Here is an 18292-nt window from a genome sequence, read left to right as displayed (position 1 = left end):
ATACATTATCCCGCTTATTACATGGCTAACTTACTAACAATATACCTAATTCATTTGACAAATCGCAGTTGTTCTGTGGCTCTGTCAGCCCAAATAAAGTGATTATTATTATCGCGGGCAGCCTCTGTTCTGGCTCCGCTGTAATCTACACACACTCCGCTGTCAGTGCAGCCGCGGCAGGTGTTCTCTGATTTGCTGCACTGATGTGGGACATTATCCCGCTTATTACATGGCTAACTTACTAACAATATACCTAATTCATTTTACATCGACTCGCAACACTGGTTCTGGCTGCGTTCTGGCTCCGCTCGTCGCTCCGGCCCCTGTCATCGCCGGCAGCAGAACACCGGCAGTGTCTAATTGCACTGAAACAGTGTGTGTCAGTGGGCTTGATTGCGAACAGCTGCGCACAGCGGTCATTATTGAAAAAACAGCGGTCATTATTGAAAAATAATGACCGCTGTCGGGGGGCTATTGACCAATCACAAGCAAGCATTTCGGCGAATGTGAAAACGCCATGTAATAATAGAAAATAATAAATGTTACCTCTCCACACGCACACACAAAAAGAACAACAACCAATGAAACTATACCCCATTTTAAATCCAAACATTTTACATTACACAAGAACAGAATGAAGACTTAGAGCAGAGACGTGTCTATCCATCAAACAGACAGCAGTGGAGATTGGATCTACAGACAGACTTCCCAGTGTCAAGATATAGTACAGCAAGAGGGCACTACAACAAAACCAAATACAAATTATCTTCTGTAAATAACCATAACCACTTTTATACTGAACAGAACGCTTTTGGATAACTAGAAATATGCATTCAAAGTAAGATGAAGAAAGAAATCGGAGTCAGATGACACTGTCGTAAAGCATCAACACAAAACGTGAACATCTATCAATGACATGCTCTTCTCTTTTCAACTGCGGAATGTAGAAACACACCATCTGTCCGGCAAATTTTACACAGTGCTATAAACAAACATCCCATCCATGTTGGCACTTAAAAGCCATCACTATTAGAGTTTCTGAACGGAAATATGTAATTTGATACACAATAGTGTAACTACATCTCCAGTCCACAATACAAATTAAGCCACAAAAAAGATGGCACCTCTCTTCTTCTTTTCATTAGCGGACTGCAGAATAATGTGCGTCATTGGATAAGTCTACAGTCCAGATTATAAAAGGTTTCAAATGATTTCGATTTTGCATCGTTGGAAAAATAAAAGAAAGATGTACTACTATATATAATTGTATTTATCATTTCTGTCTCATTACTTTCTAATATTATCAAAGTTCTTTAAAACCTTGCCAAAAACAGAGAACTACATTTCGGTTTTTGGATCACCTGGGACATCACTTCCAGTGATCACTTTGTGGACTAAAGGCTGTAATAAATTAGGAGATATTAAAAAGGACAGGCCAAATTGTTTCCGTTTGTCACAAACTGGAGTTGCGTTTTGTTTATTTGAGATATTAGAAATATAAAATGTTAAGAGGCCATGGAGCAAATGATCTTTCAGACCTGCGTCCTGTTGACTTCCAGTTCCACTAGCATTGCTTATAAATGCTAAGATCTTCTGCTTCCAGTCTCTCAAAAACAAATAACCCTGGTGTAAGCACTGTGCAGATGGACTGCAATGACTGCCCAAGTTTGCAACAAATCAGACAGGATTCTTAAAAAAATACAGACTATCCCTTTAACGGGTGCAGAGTAAGCTCCTCCCTTAAACATCTAGCAGCCCACCGAAAAAGGTGAGAAAACGTGGAATCAATGGAATTTAGTGAAAGATCAATTAAAATAATCATTACATATCCTAATCCATCCGTTTCATTAATTACTCTAATTACTGAAACAATTACACTATTATGTGTGTGAGCAAAAAAAATAAAACAAGGGAGTGGGAGGGAATGTCTAGTGGATGGGCATTCAAGGCCATGAAAATTAAATAGCCGCATTAAAATGCGTATTCATATAAACCCTAATACCAATTACTAAAGATCAAAGTGAGATCGAACGCGAGGATAAAAGCACCCCATAGAGAAATATTTCAGTTAGATTTAAAAGATGCCCTGCAGAAGGAATTAGAAACCAATCTGGTCTCTCACTGATCTCTCGTAGTGGGGCGGCATATAAAAATCCCTCTACTTAGGAGGACGGCATAGAAAGAGGAATAATGACGGAGCCGCTTCATCCATGATTCATGAAGCAACGTCTAATCTAAGTCAATGACTCAAATGGGATGATGTGGCTCTCTTCATATTTGCATTTATAGTCTCGTGCTCCATTCGGCATCCGTAAATTGTAAGTGATATCATATCGAGTTAAAAGCTTCTAGAAAAAGCCACGGTAAAACTCTCGATCTTCCCATGATCGTCTTAGCAAATATAGTAAGAATTTTCAAATCTGCAACAATTCTGCAGAAATATCAATATTGTGAGATAAAATCGGAATCCTAAAACCGGGTTCTGAAAAGGATTTGTTTAGTAGACTTTTTACATAGAATTTCTTTTTTGATATACAAATCAAAAACAAATGTCAAAAGAAAACCAGTAAAGCAATCATAATCATAACATCATTATCCAACATTATCTATGAAGTCTCTTTCTGTTACATTTTTCACCATCAAGATTAAAAATGAAAACAATGCTACATCTGTACTGAGAAAGGGGGAGGGGAAAAGCCTTAGAGCAGGCGCTGCACCAGGTGAGATCAGTCATTTCTCCCGGTAATACAGCAGGTACGCCTTGAGCGACACGGGCAGAGGCAAAGCCATGATTTGGTCTCTCAACACGTTCACTTGCTTAAGGATCTCAACGTCGCCAACGTCCCTCTCCTCCTCCTCCTGCTCCTCCTCCTCCTCCTCCTTGCGCTCCTCCTCGGTCTGTTCCTCCTCTTCACTCTCCACAGTTTGGGGTATCAGCTGGTTTCCTACAAAAACGTAGGTGTTCATGTGGCGGCGGCGGCAGCGCCTGCGCTTGCGCTTGTGGGGGACCCTCTGAGCCGGGCTCTTGTCCTGGCTGGCGGCAGCGGCCAGGCGCCTCAGGGTGCGGCGGATGTGGATCCGAGAGAGGTCCTGGAGGCTCCGGACGGCGACGGGGGCTGAGGGCAAAGGAAAACGAGGCAGACTACATTACTGCCCTACAACCATGTGTAGTTCACAAGCGCTTTCATTTGACCATCTCAAGTCATCTACTAGTCATCTACCACTGCTGTCCCTGTCGCGTCTATTTGAATACCAACCGGTTTGTGTGCGTTTTGCGAATCTGATTGGCCACTGACGTTTCTGGTCATGTGACATGTGCACCAATCGTGTGACGGCAAGTTCTTTCGCCGGTTAAGCTTAGGCACTATTTCGAAGTTGGTTAAGGTTAGAGTTTGTCTTAGAGCAGGGCGATAGAACGCCAGCCCTGATTCCAAACTCTAACCTTAACCAACTTCGAAAGAGTCGCCTAAGCTTAACCAGTGATAAACTAGGCGTTAGGTAGTTTGCTGCTGGTCGGGGCGGAAATGGGCGCGTCACGCGATTGGGCGCACATGTCACATGACCAGAAACGTCAGTGGCCAATCAGATTAGCAAAACGCACAAACCGGTTGGTATTCGAATAGACGCGTCTGTCGTCCTCTTGTCAACTCGACCCTTCCTCCCAGGTGTTGGGCTCCTCGTTCACTTCCCTTTTGAGGACCTAGTCTAAATATTGTACTTCTGAAGTATAAACAAACTACTGCCGTGAAGATTTCAATAATGCAGACAATTCTGAGTCAAAGGTACACATTTGTTTTGACATTTGATGCGTCTTTACAGATTTATTACCTTTGAAAAATAAAAACAGATCCAGTCAGTTAGTTGTAGGTTTGAGTGTGCTGTGTATCTTTGCCTTGCATAGAATGTTTGGAGAGTGCTTACCATGGTTACCTGCTGCCTTGCTGGAGGAAAGATTCTGTGAAAAGTTGGTCAAACTCCAGCTCGAGTGACAAATTCCTATAATATAATAATTTGCAAATAGCAATATTATCTAAAAGAAAATAAGTACCTTTGACTCAGAAAAATATATTACACAGGATAATATTGCTGTAGTGTTTGTTTAAAATTCAGAAGTATTTAGATTTGGTCCACCTTGGTGGTGTTGACGGCGGACGGCGGGTACAGCAGTTGGTCACTAGTTTACTTGTAGAGAACTTTAGATAGAGGTAATACTGTTTAAAGTTCTACTAAAGTGAAATATCTCTTTAAGGGAAATGTATGAAAAATTTAAGAAAACCTACAGTACTAGTCATTCAAGTAGGTCAGCACAAACAAGTGTGGTTAAAGAAATAGAACTGAAAATAGTCTTCACGTGTGGCCTTATGTCTAACTTTGAATGGACCGTGTGCCTTGTATATTGCAAACTCGAAAAAAGAAAAAGGTCAGAGGACTCACGCAGTTCAACGGCATCAGGCTTAGCTCCATCTGGTCTGCTCTGCTGGACCAGAGGGGCAAAGGACACGGCCAAGATGTTCTTACTGTCCCAGGAGCACTGACCCGTCCTGGTCATCTGGGTCAGCTGCAAGAACAGACCCAAGAACTGCACGTGAACCAGCGGAACTCCAATGAAATATAACATATTGACATTTCTTGTTTCACGTAATGTTTTGTCACTAGTTTGGAAGGTATGACGAGTGCTAGGCAACAGATCAGTATGTACATTCACCTGTGTCACCTGTCATTTGTTTTTAAAATTGTGATACAGAATAGTTTGTCTAAACCAGAGAGAAAATATTAAAAGGTCATATTATGGAAAATGGATTTTGATACCGATATGGTAAATTGGCTAAGGTTGTTACCTGAAAAAAGGTCTTCAGATTAACGAGCCTTGACAAGCTGTTCAGGGGTATTCCCCATTGTGATGTCACACCAAGGACACAAGCAATCAATTATGTTTAATGAATCAATTAGCTGTTCATTTTGGAACCAGGAACACTGCCAAACTAATTTACTGCTCAGTTTGTAAAGTTTTTTTTATTGTTGGGTGTGGGGTAGCCGGGCAGGGCAGGGAATAATTCATTTAAAAGTTTGTGTGAGCTACCCCCACCAAGAATGGCCTGTTCAATACAAGGGAAGAAAGATCTATTTAGATTTAGAATTATTATTATTATTTTTTTTTTAACAATGATGTCCCATAAATTCAAGTTAATTGTATGAAATTGTTGAAAATGTCAACTGAGAATGTAAACTGAAAAGGACAATGATACTGTGTCACACCTCCCATTACCATGCAGTCTAATATGATGACCACCAACCAGGGTTATGTAAGAAGTTATTTACAACACCAATCATCTCCTGTGATATACTGTACATTAATATCCAAAACACTGACCCTGATGAAGACCTGGTCGATACCGAGAGTGTAACGATTCACCAAATCTACCATTCAATTTGACGTTCGATTCAATTCCATTTTCAACCTCTTCAATCAATGGTTTAAACTATTTAATTTTATTGTTCATGATTTTGTGACGAGATTACAATGATTCAAGAAGCCTATTGGAACCTTAGGTTTTGATAGGTTGATTTTTTTTGTATCATGCTGCTATTTTTATTTGTGCTATGCATTGCTCTTGCTGCTTGTTTTATTATGTAAAGCACTTTCAACTGCAATCCTTGTATGAAAGGTGCTATATAAATAACATTTATCATTATTTTATTACAATGTTTTATTTGTATGGAAAAACAAATCTTTTCATTAAAAAGAAACATTTACCTTTACAGATAACAAAGATGAGCCTTCAATAATAAAATATCTAACTATAAAACTATTTATCAATTGTGTGAGCATTACAGGAGAGTTTAAAAAAGGATTTTCTACTTCCCAGTCCTCATTAGTGTGCTGGATGTCCACCCATCCTTGTCAGGACCATTAATTCTGCATTGCAGAGACCCTCAGTAATGTTAGACTTTACATTATTGTACAGCGAGGGCAACGTGCTTATAATGAAATTCAGTCATGTTGGTAACTCGTGTTACTGTTGACTGTGTCACGATACCGCAAGGTTACGAGGTTTGTGTCTGGAAAAGGTAGCGGTAGCTTACCGAGGTATAGACTTGAGAATGTTTCAAATGCCCATTTTTCTTCTATTTTGGAGGAGACGACAGTTGCCATGTGTGGATATGAGCAATATATCAACAGAAAATGTATAAATGGTGTTTTATTACTGGATCTTGGAAAAAAGTCACAGTGGAACAGTATTATCACCTACTATACCCCAGCAATTTCTTTCAAAAGTGGTTATCAATGGTTACAGGCAGCCATGTTGGAAGAAAGAAAACTAATACCAACTTTCTATGCAAAGCCTCTATTAGCTATTGTTATGCACTATAGCACATCAACTTCTGTTTACAATCTGAGCCAAGTTAGAGCACACGCTTACTCACTAAAGTGTTGGCCAAACATTACATGACACAGAAATCGTCAATCCTGTCTCTAATTGAAATTCAATAATTGAAACCAGTACAATAATGTCTTAATTCAGTCATAAATTACTAATTGTGGAATGTTAATGTCATGAGTATAATTTATTCAGCTTCAGATCCATCATTTGATTTGTTCTAAGTGTTTTAGGTCACCCTCTCTGAGCACAGCCAACTCTCAGTAGGCTGAGGGGGCGTGACCTTCTTGAGGTTTGGCAGCAGTGCGGGATAACTCCGTCCCACACACCATGGGCAGTGTAGGAGTGCTCGACTCACTGACCACTCAGCCAGATGTGACTGATGAGCCAATCAGAGCAGCTAGATGTGACTGATGAGCCCATCAGACATTGTGGGATTGACTGACAGGCCAATCAGACATAGCGGGATTAACTGACGGGCCAATCAGAGCAGCTAGATGTGGCAATCAGAGTAACCCGTGTATATTATGTCATATTTCAAAAGGAGGCAGATTGGATAACTGAAATGGCTTGATTTTGTTGATATCCAGGGGGATAAAGATCAAAGGGATTTAGTCATCGTTTTCACAACAACAACAGTTCTAACATTTGGGGTCATTTTACTGTACGTCAACAAAACCTTCTGTTCAAATATGTAACAATACTGAAAAACTTGCTTTTCATTGGACTGAATCTTTAAATCCTCTGAATATCGTAATATTCATGTTTTTCCTGTATTGGCCACCACTAATGAGAGCTTGGAAACATCACTGGTAAAACCCTGAAATGGGCCACAGTATCTGGCCTGAGTTTCTCTCCGGTTCTTTGAGCTGCTTAAGCTCCGCGAGACCTCTGCCCCAAATCTCTTTGTCGAAATCTTCACCCTCCTCTCAGAAATGAGTGTTCTCGGTGAGCATGTCCCGTACCGACATCATACGTGTTTCTGCATGCTGCTCTCTGCATGAGTGCTCACACATAAGTCGTCGTGTTCAAACCACCAACATATTCCATCCAATGCATTTTTTATACCCCCTCCCCCTCCCCAATTTCCTTACAGACGGACACTATAATAATTCAGGAGCTTTCGCTGGCTCAATAATGCTTGCAGATGTTGATTAGATTAAACTTTATTGTCATTGCACATAGTAGGCCTACAAAACGAAATGCAGTCTTGCATCCAACCAGAAAGTGCAATGCAGAAAGTAAGATGCTGATGAGGCAATAGTATAGGAGATTTAAACATTAAATATCTACAGATAATTAAAAACAGGTAGGTGCTGACATGGCAATATTTACAGTTGTGCGTTTACTCTATTATTCAGGACACATTCTACCACGTACCTGGTCCTCGATGGGCATCACTAGAATGCCCCCGATTTTGAGCAGCACTTTCATGTAATTTTCATGATCCTTCTGCACTCCCGCTCCGCAGTAGATGCGATCGTACTGGTGACTGTCCGGGGCGATTTCTAGACAGTTCCCCACCACGAAGACGGGTTCACAGAACTCAAACCTGTTGTGGAAATTCACACAAATCGCATTGGAACCATGGCAAATGTACAGTATATATTTGTCATTTTCATACTCATCGCAATGTTTGAGTCGTGTGTGAGAGGTGCAAAACAAATGGAGGTTTTAACATTAAAATATATTTAATTTGAAAGAAAAACTTCTTAATGGCAAAGAGTAAAAACAAGGTAAATCTGCTATGAGGTTTAGTGGTGCTGAACCGCATGCATCATTACATCCTCTGTAAAGTACTGTTTAGTACCTCTGTAAAGTACTGTCCTCGACCAAAGACATTCTTAGTCGACTAATAGTCATAGGATTTGTCAACTAACTCTGATTAGTTGACATCATCAACAATCAGTAAAGTTTGAGTTTCCCACATGCAGAAGGACCTCTTTAAATCTAGTACCAGAGATGTGCTTATCGTCTTTCAGGAAACAACTCATTCAGCATGTGAGAAAGCATCAAATGGACTAATCGACTAACAAAGTCTTGGTCGGCTAAGACAAAAGAAAACAATTAAAATCGGGGACAGTCCCTAGCACTGTGACCTGCATTTTACAAAGTATGTTACTCACTTATCAAAGCTGTCACTATTCTTTATGAAATCATCCAATTTCTCTCTGGCATATTCCACCACGTCCTTGTGGAGCTCAACGCCATGATTCACGCCAAACGGCCCTTCAAAATTAAATTACATTAAATTAAATTAAAATGTACAATGCATCATATTATGTGTGAAGGTGTGTGACTGTGTGTCAACAATTAGTCAATGTTAAAGGGGCACATCACGGAATCAAACCGTATACAAAGAGGCCTATTGGATGTTAGATCCTAATGTGAAAAACTGATTTGCCTTACCTTGTTCACTTTGCTGCTATCTTTAGCTTTTTTCGTTTTATGTCTGTTTTATGTCTGCACTTTATGCATTGCCCATTTTATGCCTGTCTTTAGTTTTTACTGCTGTGAAGCACTTTGAGCTGCAATTTTTGTATGAAAGGTGCCATACAAATAAAAGTTATTATATTATTTTGTTTGACAGTTAATGAGTATGAATATGGCCACCAGTGATGTCATCAGAGGACACTGAAGCCATTAATTACAGCTCAATGAAATTATGTAGATGAAGAAATACTGAAATAGCAATCCCTATTGCAACCCTTCTCGATTTGTTCATTTCACTCGTTTTCATCATTTCATTGAGCTGTAATTAACACAACAAGGATCCAGTGTCCTCTGATGACCGAGTGGCCATATTCAAACTCATTAAATCGCCATAACTGCCAAACTAAATTAATTGTGTGCATTCAGTTTAGACCGTTAGAATATATGCGAGATTATGTGCAAAATAAATTGTGCCCCTATAACATCTAGCCTAATTTTATCACAGGTTAGTCGTGAATATATTTTAATATCTGAAATGGTCGACACACATGAGAAATGGTAGTGCGAAAGCATTTGGGGGGAGGGGCATTAGGCCTACCTATGATAAGACCAACCATTGTGCTCAGGTAGCCCGTCCCGCTGCCCATGTTAAGGAAAGATAGTCCGGGCTGCAGTTTCAGGGCCTCCATCACCTCAGAGTATATACAGGGAGCAGACAGGTGGATGTTGCCGTGCTTCCACGCCAGGTCCTTGTAGGCATTGTCCCGGTAGTCGTCCAGGTAGTAATCCCCTCTGTCTATGGCCCTGAAAGCCTGCTCCACTCCGTCTGTGCGGATGTACTGGGCCTCCTTCAGATTATCAATCAGGTCATCGTTGTCCTCCCCAGCGCTCACGGCACCCCCCATGGTGAAAAGAAAAAAGTAAGAAAAAGGTGCGATACTCTTCCCCCGTGCCGCGTGCCGTTCCCCTCAGAGTGGCATGGCAGACGAGATGCCGCCTGAAAGATCCCGCAGCCGTGTCTCTGCCGAGGTCAATTTAGACCGCAGGCATGTCCAAAGGACCCGGGGAGCTGAAAGGGACAACAATAAATGAGTTCGAGCAATAAGCCTGGCGAGAGTAGCCTATATCTGATCAGACCGGCAATGAAATAGTTGACCCGCTACCGCTATATGAGAGTTCTGCCACAATCAGGACTGTACTTGAAATCAGACATTGCAGAAAGTGAAAGGAACCAGCTCGTTCTCATTTCCTGTTTTGCGTCACATGGTTTATACAAGGCATGGGCTCCTGCCACCCCACCTTATGAGACACATGGTTTATACAAGGCATGGGCTCCTGCCACTCCACCTTATGAGACACATGGTTTATACAAGGCATGGGCTCCTGCCACCCCACCTTATGAGACACGGTTTATACAAGGCATTGGCTCCTGCCACCCCACCTTATGAGACCCATGGTTTATACAAGGCATTGGCTCCTGCCACCCCACCTTATGAGACCCATGGTTTATACAAGGCATTGGCTCCTGCCACCCCACCTTATGAGACACGGTTTATACAAGGCATTGGCTCCTGCCACCCCACCTTATGAGACACATGGTTTATACAAGGCATGGGCTACTGCCACCCCACCTTATAATAATAATAATGACAGGTTCCATTCACCCGAATGGGAGATGTAGAGGTTTTGATCAAACGTGGCTTAATTTAATCTGTGTTGTATTCATGCTTGAAGAAGACTGGAAACGTTGTATCTACTGCCTTTTTGTCAATTAAAACACCTTGGAACAACAAGTGAGTTGCGAGCCCCGCTTTGTCTTATTAATTTAATCTGTCCCATAGAAATCAAGGTCAACATAACATAGCCGCTCATAATTGGACCTTCGCTGACAAGTTGAAGGTGTTCTAAACATTCTAACACTGAATCGATGATTATCTGACTTGAAGGTCCCAAGGAAAAACTGTTTTGTTTCAGAATTGTCCAGTGACCTGACCTCAGTCAGTGTAAACGATGGTGCCTGTGTAAAAGTCAGACAGGAATTTTCATCCCATTGACAAGCAAGGCTTTAAATGTGTCACTTTCCTTATATTCAGTATCTGTGCTCAATGAATGAATGTTGTGAGGCAGCCTAGAGGCCAAATAAGGCAACTGCATTCAGTGGTTCTCAAGTGATATTGCATCAGAACCCAGATATTAATTAAGCAAGATGTTGTTCAGCTAAATCTAAATATGCCGCCATGAGTCTGTTGAGAATAAAGGCTCATGTTCTACTTTATTGTACAATGTCAGGGATGAGCTCTTTGCACAACACACTCAAAGTTTTATTGATATTGATTAAATGAATAAAGTGTGTGAAATTGGATGTGGTAAAAAGAATACAGGCTATAGGCTACGTATGCTTGCACTAAAGCCTGCCACCTCATTATCCAATGTAGATGTTTTTTTTTTCAAGTGCCTGAAACTGCTGTCATGCTGTGTGTGTGTGTGCATCTTTTGTTTGATTTTGTTTCTGCTTCCTTTTGTGTAAATTATACTGGTGTGATATAGCCTATAGTGTAAAGTGTAGTTATATACAGTGTAAGTTTATCCATTCATCCATCTATATATATATATCTTTCTTTTTGTGTTTTATTTATCCAGGGTACCAGTTTACTGAGCACAGATGCTCTTTTTCAGCAAGTTACAAATGTATCCAGGGGAGCTGCCCAGTACAAGCAGACACTGTTGACCACAGAGCAGCTCCCCTGCAGCAGGCTCGGGCACTTCAATGGTGTGTATTAACACATTCGGCGCCACGGGTCGGGGCGCCAGAGGGCGCTATTACGCCAGCGCTGTAAGTCAATGGGGGGGGACTGTGAGATTTGCGAGTGCTTAAAATATATCTTAAATTATAGCTATGGGTCTAATACACCCGTCGATTATCAGTGAGTTGCTTCCAGTCAACATGTACAAAACGGATTGTTTTTTCATGGGTACATTTCCGTTTTATACCGTTTTGAATACGAGTATAGTTTTGGTGATTCTTAGTAATTCCAGGGAAAGACACGATAATAGCCCTTTAGTGGAATACACTAAACACGACATTTTTCGCCTGATTATCGAATCTTCCTGAAATCAACGCTAGATCATTATTATCCTTCCTCATGCAAGAATGAAAAGAGCCCTGGACCGCGGCGCCCCCCCCCCCCCCCCCCCCCCCCCCTGCACCCAACGGCACACAGCCACACACACAGAGACAGCGTCGATCGGGGTAGAAATAAATATCAGATCAACGATCAAATTTATATATAGTGTTCTTACCTTGTATCTGATGTAATGCAAAAGAAATAATCCAATTATCTGATCGCCATTCCAAATACTGCTCGTGGAGGTCCGTACCACATTACCGACAGTTACATATGGGCGGGCGGGCGGGGTTACTGTTCCATGCCATCGTTGTATAGACCTACCTCGCCTGAGTATTTAAACTCCCAAACTCGGATCGCCCCAGAAAAGAAACTACACCATTCCCAATGGAGTGCAATACCAGCTGGAAGGCGTAGGCGGCGGTATTTGCCCTTTTGCAAGCTCAGACCCATTCCCAACGATAACATCAGGCTGGATATGAATGGATATCGCTAATAAAATAAATAACGATTAAAACCCGACTATACTCGTGATTGGCGCTGACCGGTCGGCGAGTTAACCCGACTATCATTGGGTCTGGCGTTGAATGAGTTAAGGGGGGGGGGGGGGGCATTATACATCCAGTTCCCAAAACCCAGGGTTTTCCTGCCAGTGATACCTCAAGATCTTTAGTTTCAGGTGAGGTGACACCTCTATTTTGCTTCTAGCTTTAGAACAGAGCCTCCGGAGTACAGTAATGTTGGCTGAATTCTAAGCAGACGGTTTATACTGGTTTTATTGGGATAACACGAGATGCAATAAACCGCCACTATGCTCCTCTCGTTAAAAGGTTATTATCACACAGCAATCTATTTTAACCTGCAAACTATTTTGCACTGCAAAAGATTGCCACTTTAGGTTAGGTGGTACCAATATCTGGTCTTTCCCATAGACTATTATGGAGGCTGGGTATCTTCTCTGGCTTACAAATATAACTAAGATACCGCTCGCTCCATAATAGTTAATATTATCTACAGACATGTACCTTTTGGAAATACTTTGAATTTGCCACCTTGGGTCACCGATTAGTCAAATGTCTGGTCTTGGCCCATCGAGCGTATTCACGCGGTGGCAAGGAACCCTTCCTGAGCAACAACAGAAGAGCAAAATGGCCACCATGTGAATATGGTCAATGGATGCTGCCTCATTCATTACCGTTGTCACATCAGTCCCTCTCTCTGCCATTTCCTGTCACTCTCTCCACTGTATCTAATAAATAAGAAATGCCCATCAGGCTATAACTATGTAGGCCAAAAACAGTTAGGACAAACTGTCCTGCAACTCGTAAAAAATAAACAACCGCCTTGTCAATCAGCACTAAGCTATCGAATTCCCCATTACAGCTAAACAAATCGAAAAAAAATCTAAAGTTTAATTGTTGAAATGAAGAATGAAAAGAAAAATACAAATTCTATGGGGGATTTGATACATACAGTAAGTTAGCCTATACCATGAATTGATGAATTGAAAATGGGGGACCCTGATGTAAACAAGACGAAAGTCTTTCTCTGGTCTGCATCCCCTTAACAATTGTATGTATTGAGCTGTACTGTACTGTACCCATTCTGCAATCTGTTAATAAAGTTTTCAATCAATCAATCAAAACCAACCCGAGTTACATTGAATGAGCATAGCTAATCTGTAAAACCTTGAGCAAGAGATACAGCAGGGAAACAAGTGTAGAATTCTCTCTCTGCTTCCTCAGCATCTTCACATCTGACTCAGCTAATAAAGATTAAACTCAGAGGTGACATTGTAGTGTGAGGCCTGGTGAGGTAATTTTCCATCGGCTCTTTCATTCTGACGGCCAAAAGAACCATCGATTCCCCCTCACCAACAGTGATAATGCAGCAACGTGTTTGTCCTAGTTCCTCCCCACCCACCCTCTCTCTCTTTAATGCATAGTCCTTTGAGTTTTCTCTGCAGCAAAAATAAAGCCAGAGAAATGGGTCATGCCCATGCAAGGTATTTTACAAGCAAATGGCTGTTGGGCACTGCAGTGGTCTTACTACTAATGATAATCCATGGACTTAAAATGGAGAGCAGGGTTTATTAGCAACTCAAAGAGGAATAATACATCATATTTGTTTTTAAAGCTAGGTAATAGCAAAGTATGCTGCTATCTAGCTAGGTTTGTCCTGAGAAGAAATAAGACATGCGTCTGTCTGCTACACTGGACTCCGTGGACTATTTACAACACGCAGGGTCGGTGGCCTGGGTTGACACGTCTGTGCATGATATGGAAAGAGCGTGCGTGCTGCTGCTATCCTGGGAAGCATCTGGATCACTGACCTAGACCTGGATGCCTATGAGTCAGCCATGGAACACTGCCTGCCGACAGCCATGGAACACTGCCTGCCGACAGCCAGGGAACGCTGGCTGCCGGCTTTATTAAAAACATGTACGATCAGTCATATATTATGTCCTGGGACTCGGGAGGACAACTCGATATAACAGACGTGCACGTGCAACAACAAGGCCGCATGCTCGAGGAGGCACGATGCCAAGATGTCTACTGTTGTTGTACAACACGGGAAAGCAGCATGGGCTGAACTGATTGATTGATTGAAAAGTTTATTAACAGATTGCAGAATGGGTACAGTACAGTACAGCTCAATACACACAATTGTTAACGGGATGCAGACCAGAGAAAGACTTTCGTCTTGTTTACATCAGGGTCCCCCATTTTCAATTCATCATATGACACACACGACATACAGATAGACAGTAATGCTACATCTATACATTTATGACATATCAGATTTGCAAATACAGTACTGTTTGTGATAGAAAAAGTGTCCAGAAAAAGAGTGTATATACATTTGACGTAGAAACTGTACATTGGAGGAGGTTGGGTAGGTGGGGTGGGGTTGGGTGGGTGGGTGGGGCTGTACATTGGAGGTGGGGGGGGACACTGTACATTGGAATACTGACAAAGCCATACTTGGTAATTTACTGTACAACTGGGTTAGGACATTTGTAGGGGCCAGTTTCGAATTGCAGTCTCCCGTAGGTGCTCTTTGAGAGTGTTTTTGAAAGTGGGTAGTGATTCACATTCCTTTACAGCTTTGGGTAGGGCGTTCCACATTGATGTGGCATAATTGCTAAACGTGTTTAGTCCCTTGTTTGAGCCGAATCAGGGTTTAACATGATTTGTGGAGCTCCCTCTGGTGTTGTGATCGTGGTATTCACTGACCTGATGAATTGAAAATGGGGGACCCTGATGTAAACAAGACGAAAGTCTTTCTCTGGTCTGCATCCCCTTAACAATTATGTGTATTGAGCTGTACTGTATTGTACCCATTCTGCAATCTGTTAATACAATTTTCAATCAATCAATCAAACCTTTGGGAAGTATTTCGACATGTACATGGGTACCTTGGTCGTGTAGTGTATCTTGTAGACCAGGCCCATTGCAAGTTGCTGTACTCTGTCGTCTACTCTAAGCCATCCTAGGTTGTCAAAGTGGGCAGGGGTGAGGTGGGTTCAACTTCTAGGAGTCAGGTCAAGCAGTAGGACTAGTTTGTTTTGGTGATGATGAACGTGCTAACAACATAAACAGGTCCTTCGAGTAATGAGTCGATTTTCACTTTTCAGACCATGCTGCTGAAATCAAAACAGAACGCATGTCTCACTCTCGTCCAATACTTTTCGCAACAAGGATATACATCATGAGTGCGTCGTTCCCACGACCGACGTAGTGCGAAGCCAATGAGCTTATCAGCTGCTGATCACGTGCTGCTGTTATTACCACACAGGAAGCGCCTTGTAGCCAATCACTGTGACTCGACTCGGCCCTTTCGCACTGCGTGCGACGATAAGAAACAACAAAAACATCAGGATGTCACGGTGTTGTCTTTGTGCACAAACGGTGTTGAAATAGACAGCGTTATTTTGAATGTGCCAAATTGATAGAGAATAACATGTGTTTTAATTATTACACCTCTACCGCTACTAACGTTAGCCAGCTAACGTAAAATAAATCAATTGCTAGCCAGATCGCATGGCTGTGATTAAACAAGCCCCGATCTTTAGCAGCAGGAAAACTGTCATACATGTCGAGGAAGCCTGGAATGGAGGCTGATATGATCGACAAACAAAAGCGTTCTCCAGTTTGTTTAACTAAAGCTGTGTTTGTTTGTTTAACTAAAGCTCACAGCATCACATCCAACCACAACAGATTGATTGAAATTGATTGAACATTTTAGATTGCAGAATGGGTACAGTAGTCAGTACAGTACGGCTCAATATGCAGACCAGAGAAAGACTTTCGTCTTGTTTACATCAGGGTCCCCCATTTTCAATTCATCATAAATCAGACCATCAGGCTGTTAAAACTCCTAACATTAGATATTATTAAGTCGGATTTGACGAACGGGTTGCAAAACTGGAAATTAGACAGTAGTTGGATTCATTCTAGATTAGCGTTCATGTTAAATCGTAAACGGATAACGCTGCTAGTAGCGTGAAGTGAACTCGTATGCTTCCTATCTAACGTTAGCAAGTTAGTGTTAAGTTAATGTTATCCGACATAATAACTTGACGTTAACCAGTTAGCGTTTAGCTATAACGTGTGTTGTCACCGCGGGCCTGTGTGCGCCACCATCACCGTCAACACACACAGAGCAGGGTCGGTTAGTTAGTTAGCTCGCTGGCTTCTCTAATGTTACCCGTTACATCGCTGCATTATTAACTATCCAGCCCAAACGGAGACTAATATGACGTTAGCCAACAACAAAAGAGGTTGTTGACACGCTACCAAAACTAGTTCACGTCGCAAGCAAACATGAATTGAAAAAAAAGTACTCACAATGACAATGTTGTGTCGTTATCAACTCGCTTCAGTGAACTGGTCAGTCAGTGTCTTAACTAGACAGCGTTCGGTCGCCGTCGTTGGGTTAGTTGACGTTAGCTAACCTACTAGTTGACTGATTGTGCTGCTGCAGCCGTTTGTTTGTTTCTTCACAGCGACGTCGAACAAGGAACAGCTGAGAGGATGTAAACACAGGTCACGTGGTCAAGCAAAATATTGAGGACGTGTTTTGTTCTGTGCAACAAGCAGTGATGTCAGCCTGGGTCTCTCTGGGTCTCTAGCTGCAAGCCTGCAGACAACTGAGCTGCACTATTGACGAGGTGCACAGGAAAGAAGACTGATCAACACAAACCCTGTTCTTTAATTAAACAACCTAAATTAATAACTCAAGTGAAGTGTGAAAAGTAATTGTATTACGACACCCCCTCTGAATTATCAGGAAAGGAAATTAAAACGGGAATGTTCCTGGAAAACCAACTTGCCCCGTATAACCTCACTCTAACTCTCTCACATGCTATAGTTATCTATGCATATTCTAAATTTAGCAGCATGGCTTCTTGCCAATACTGCTGCTTAGTGCACTGGGCGTTCATGGTGGTAAGGAGGAGAGCAGCAGTGGTGGAAGAAGGACACAGTCAAAGTAAAAGTAGAAATACACAGATGAAATAGTACTCTCGTGAAAGTAAAAGTCCTCCATTCAAAATTATACTTAAGTAAAAGTATAGAGAAGTATTTGGTATTGAATGTGCTTATTTTTCGAAAAGTAAAAGTACACATTCTAGTTCAAGTTTTGTTTATTTGTCGTATAGTACATGTACATTACAGTGAAATGCTTGGTTCTGTATGGGCCCCCCGAGAATGTGCTTCATACAGTAAAAAAGAATAAAGTCCAAACACTATACAAAATATACAATATACAAACTAAAGTATACAATTAAGTACAAAATGCAAACAATGAGGTACAACATGCAAAAATTTTTTAAATGCAAAAATGAGGTATGGATGTAGTGCAAATCTTTTTGTAATAAATAGATACAAATATGGTGGAGTGTTAAAAAGTGTGTTGATGTTACATTCATTCATTGTTTCATTGAGCATCCTGATGGCCTGGGGATAGAAGCTCCTTTTGAGTGTACTGGCCATGAGACTCCAGTAGCGCTTGCCTGACCGCAGTAGTGCAAAGAGGCAGTTGTTTGGGTGGCTAGAGAGTCTTTGACTATTCTCTTAGCCTTGGCCCTGCAACGCTTGTTATAAATGTCCTGGAGAGTGGGAAGCCCACCTCCAATTGTGCATTCGGCTGATCGAGCCACTCTCTGCAGTCTGCTGTGGTCACGTTTGATTGATTGATTGATTGAAAACTTTATTAACAGATTGCAGAATGGGTACAGTACAGTACAGCTCAATACATACAATTGTTAAGGGGATGCAGACCAGAGAAAGACTTTCGTCTTGTTTACATCAGGGTCCCCCATTTTCAATTCATTGTAACATATATGACATA

At 41.6% G+C, this 18292-nt stretch overlaps 1 protein-coding gene across 2 annotated transcripts; it reads right to left on the bottom strand.

Annotated features, from left to right (window-relative positions):
• Nucleotides 1-582: 582 nt before the first annotated feature.
• pcmtd1 (protein-L-isoaspartate (D-aspartate) O-methyltransferase domain containing 1) lies at nt 583-16945 on the bottom strand. Of its 2 annotated transcripts, XM_084327329.1 has the most exons (7): nt 16789-16945; nt 12964-13063; nt 9412-9882; nt 8507-8609; nt 7761-7932; nt 4435-4558; nt 583-3116 (listed from the first exon to the last, which is right to left on the bottom strand). In XM_084327329.1, the coding sequence occupies exons 3-7, from the start codon at nt 9716-9718 to the stop codon at nt 2731-2733; spliced, it is 1092 nt and encodes a 363-aa protein (XP_084183455.1). In that variant the 5' UTR covers nt 9719-9882; nt 12964-13063; nt 16789-16945; the 3' UTR covers nt 583-2730. The 2 variants fall into 2 exon arrangements, with proteins under 2 accessions (XP_084183455.1, XP_084183454.1); XM_084327328.1 differs by lacking the exon at nt 12964-13063.
• Nucleotides 16946-18292: the final 1347 nt, after the last annotated feature.

This window comes from Notolepis coatsorum, assembly GCF_963971535.1.
Source record: "Notolepis coatsorum genome assembly, chromosome: 13".
Classification (NCBI taxonomy): Eukaryota; Metazoa; Chordata; class Actinopteri; order Aulopiformes; family Paralepididae; genus Notolepis; species Notolepis coatsorum.
Note: the sequence above shows the minus strand (reverse complement) of the source record. Positions and strands in the feature narration are given on the sequence as shown.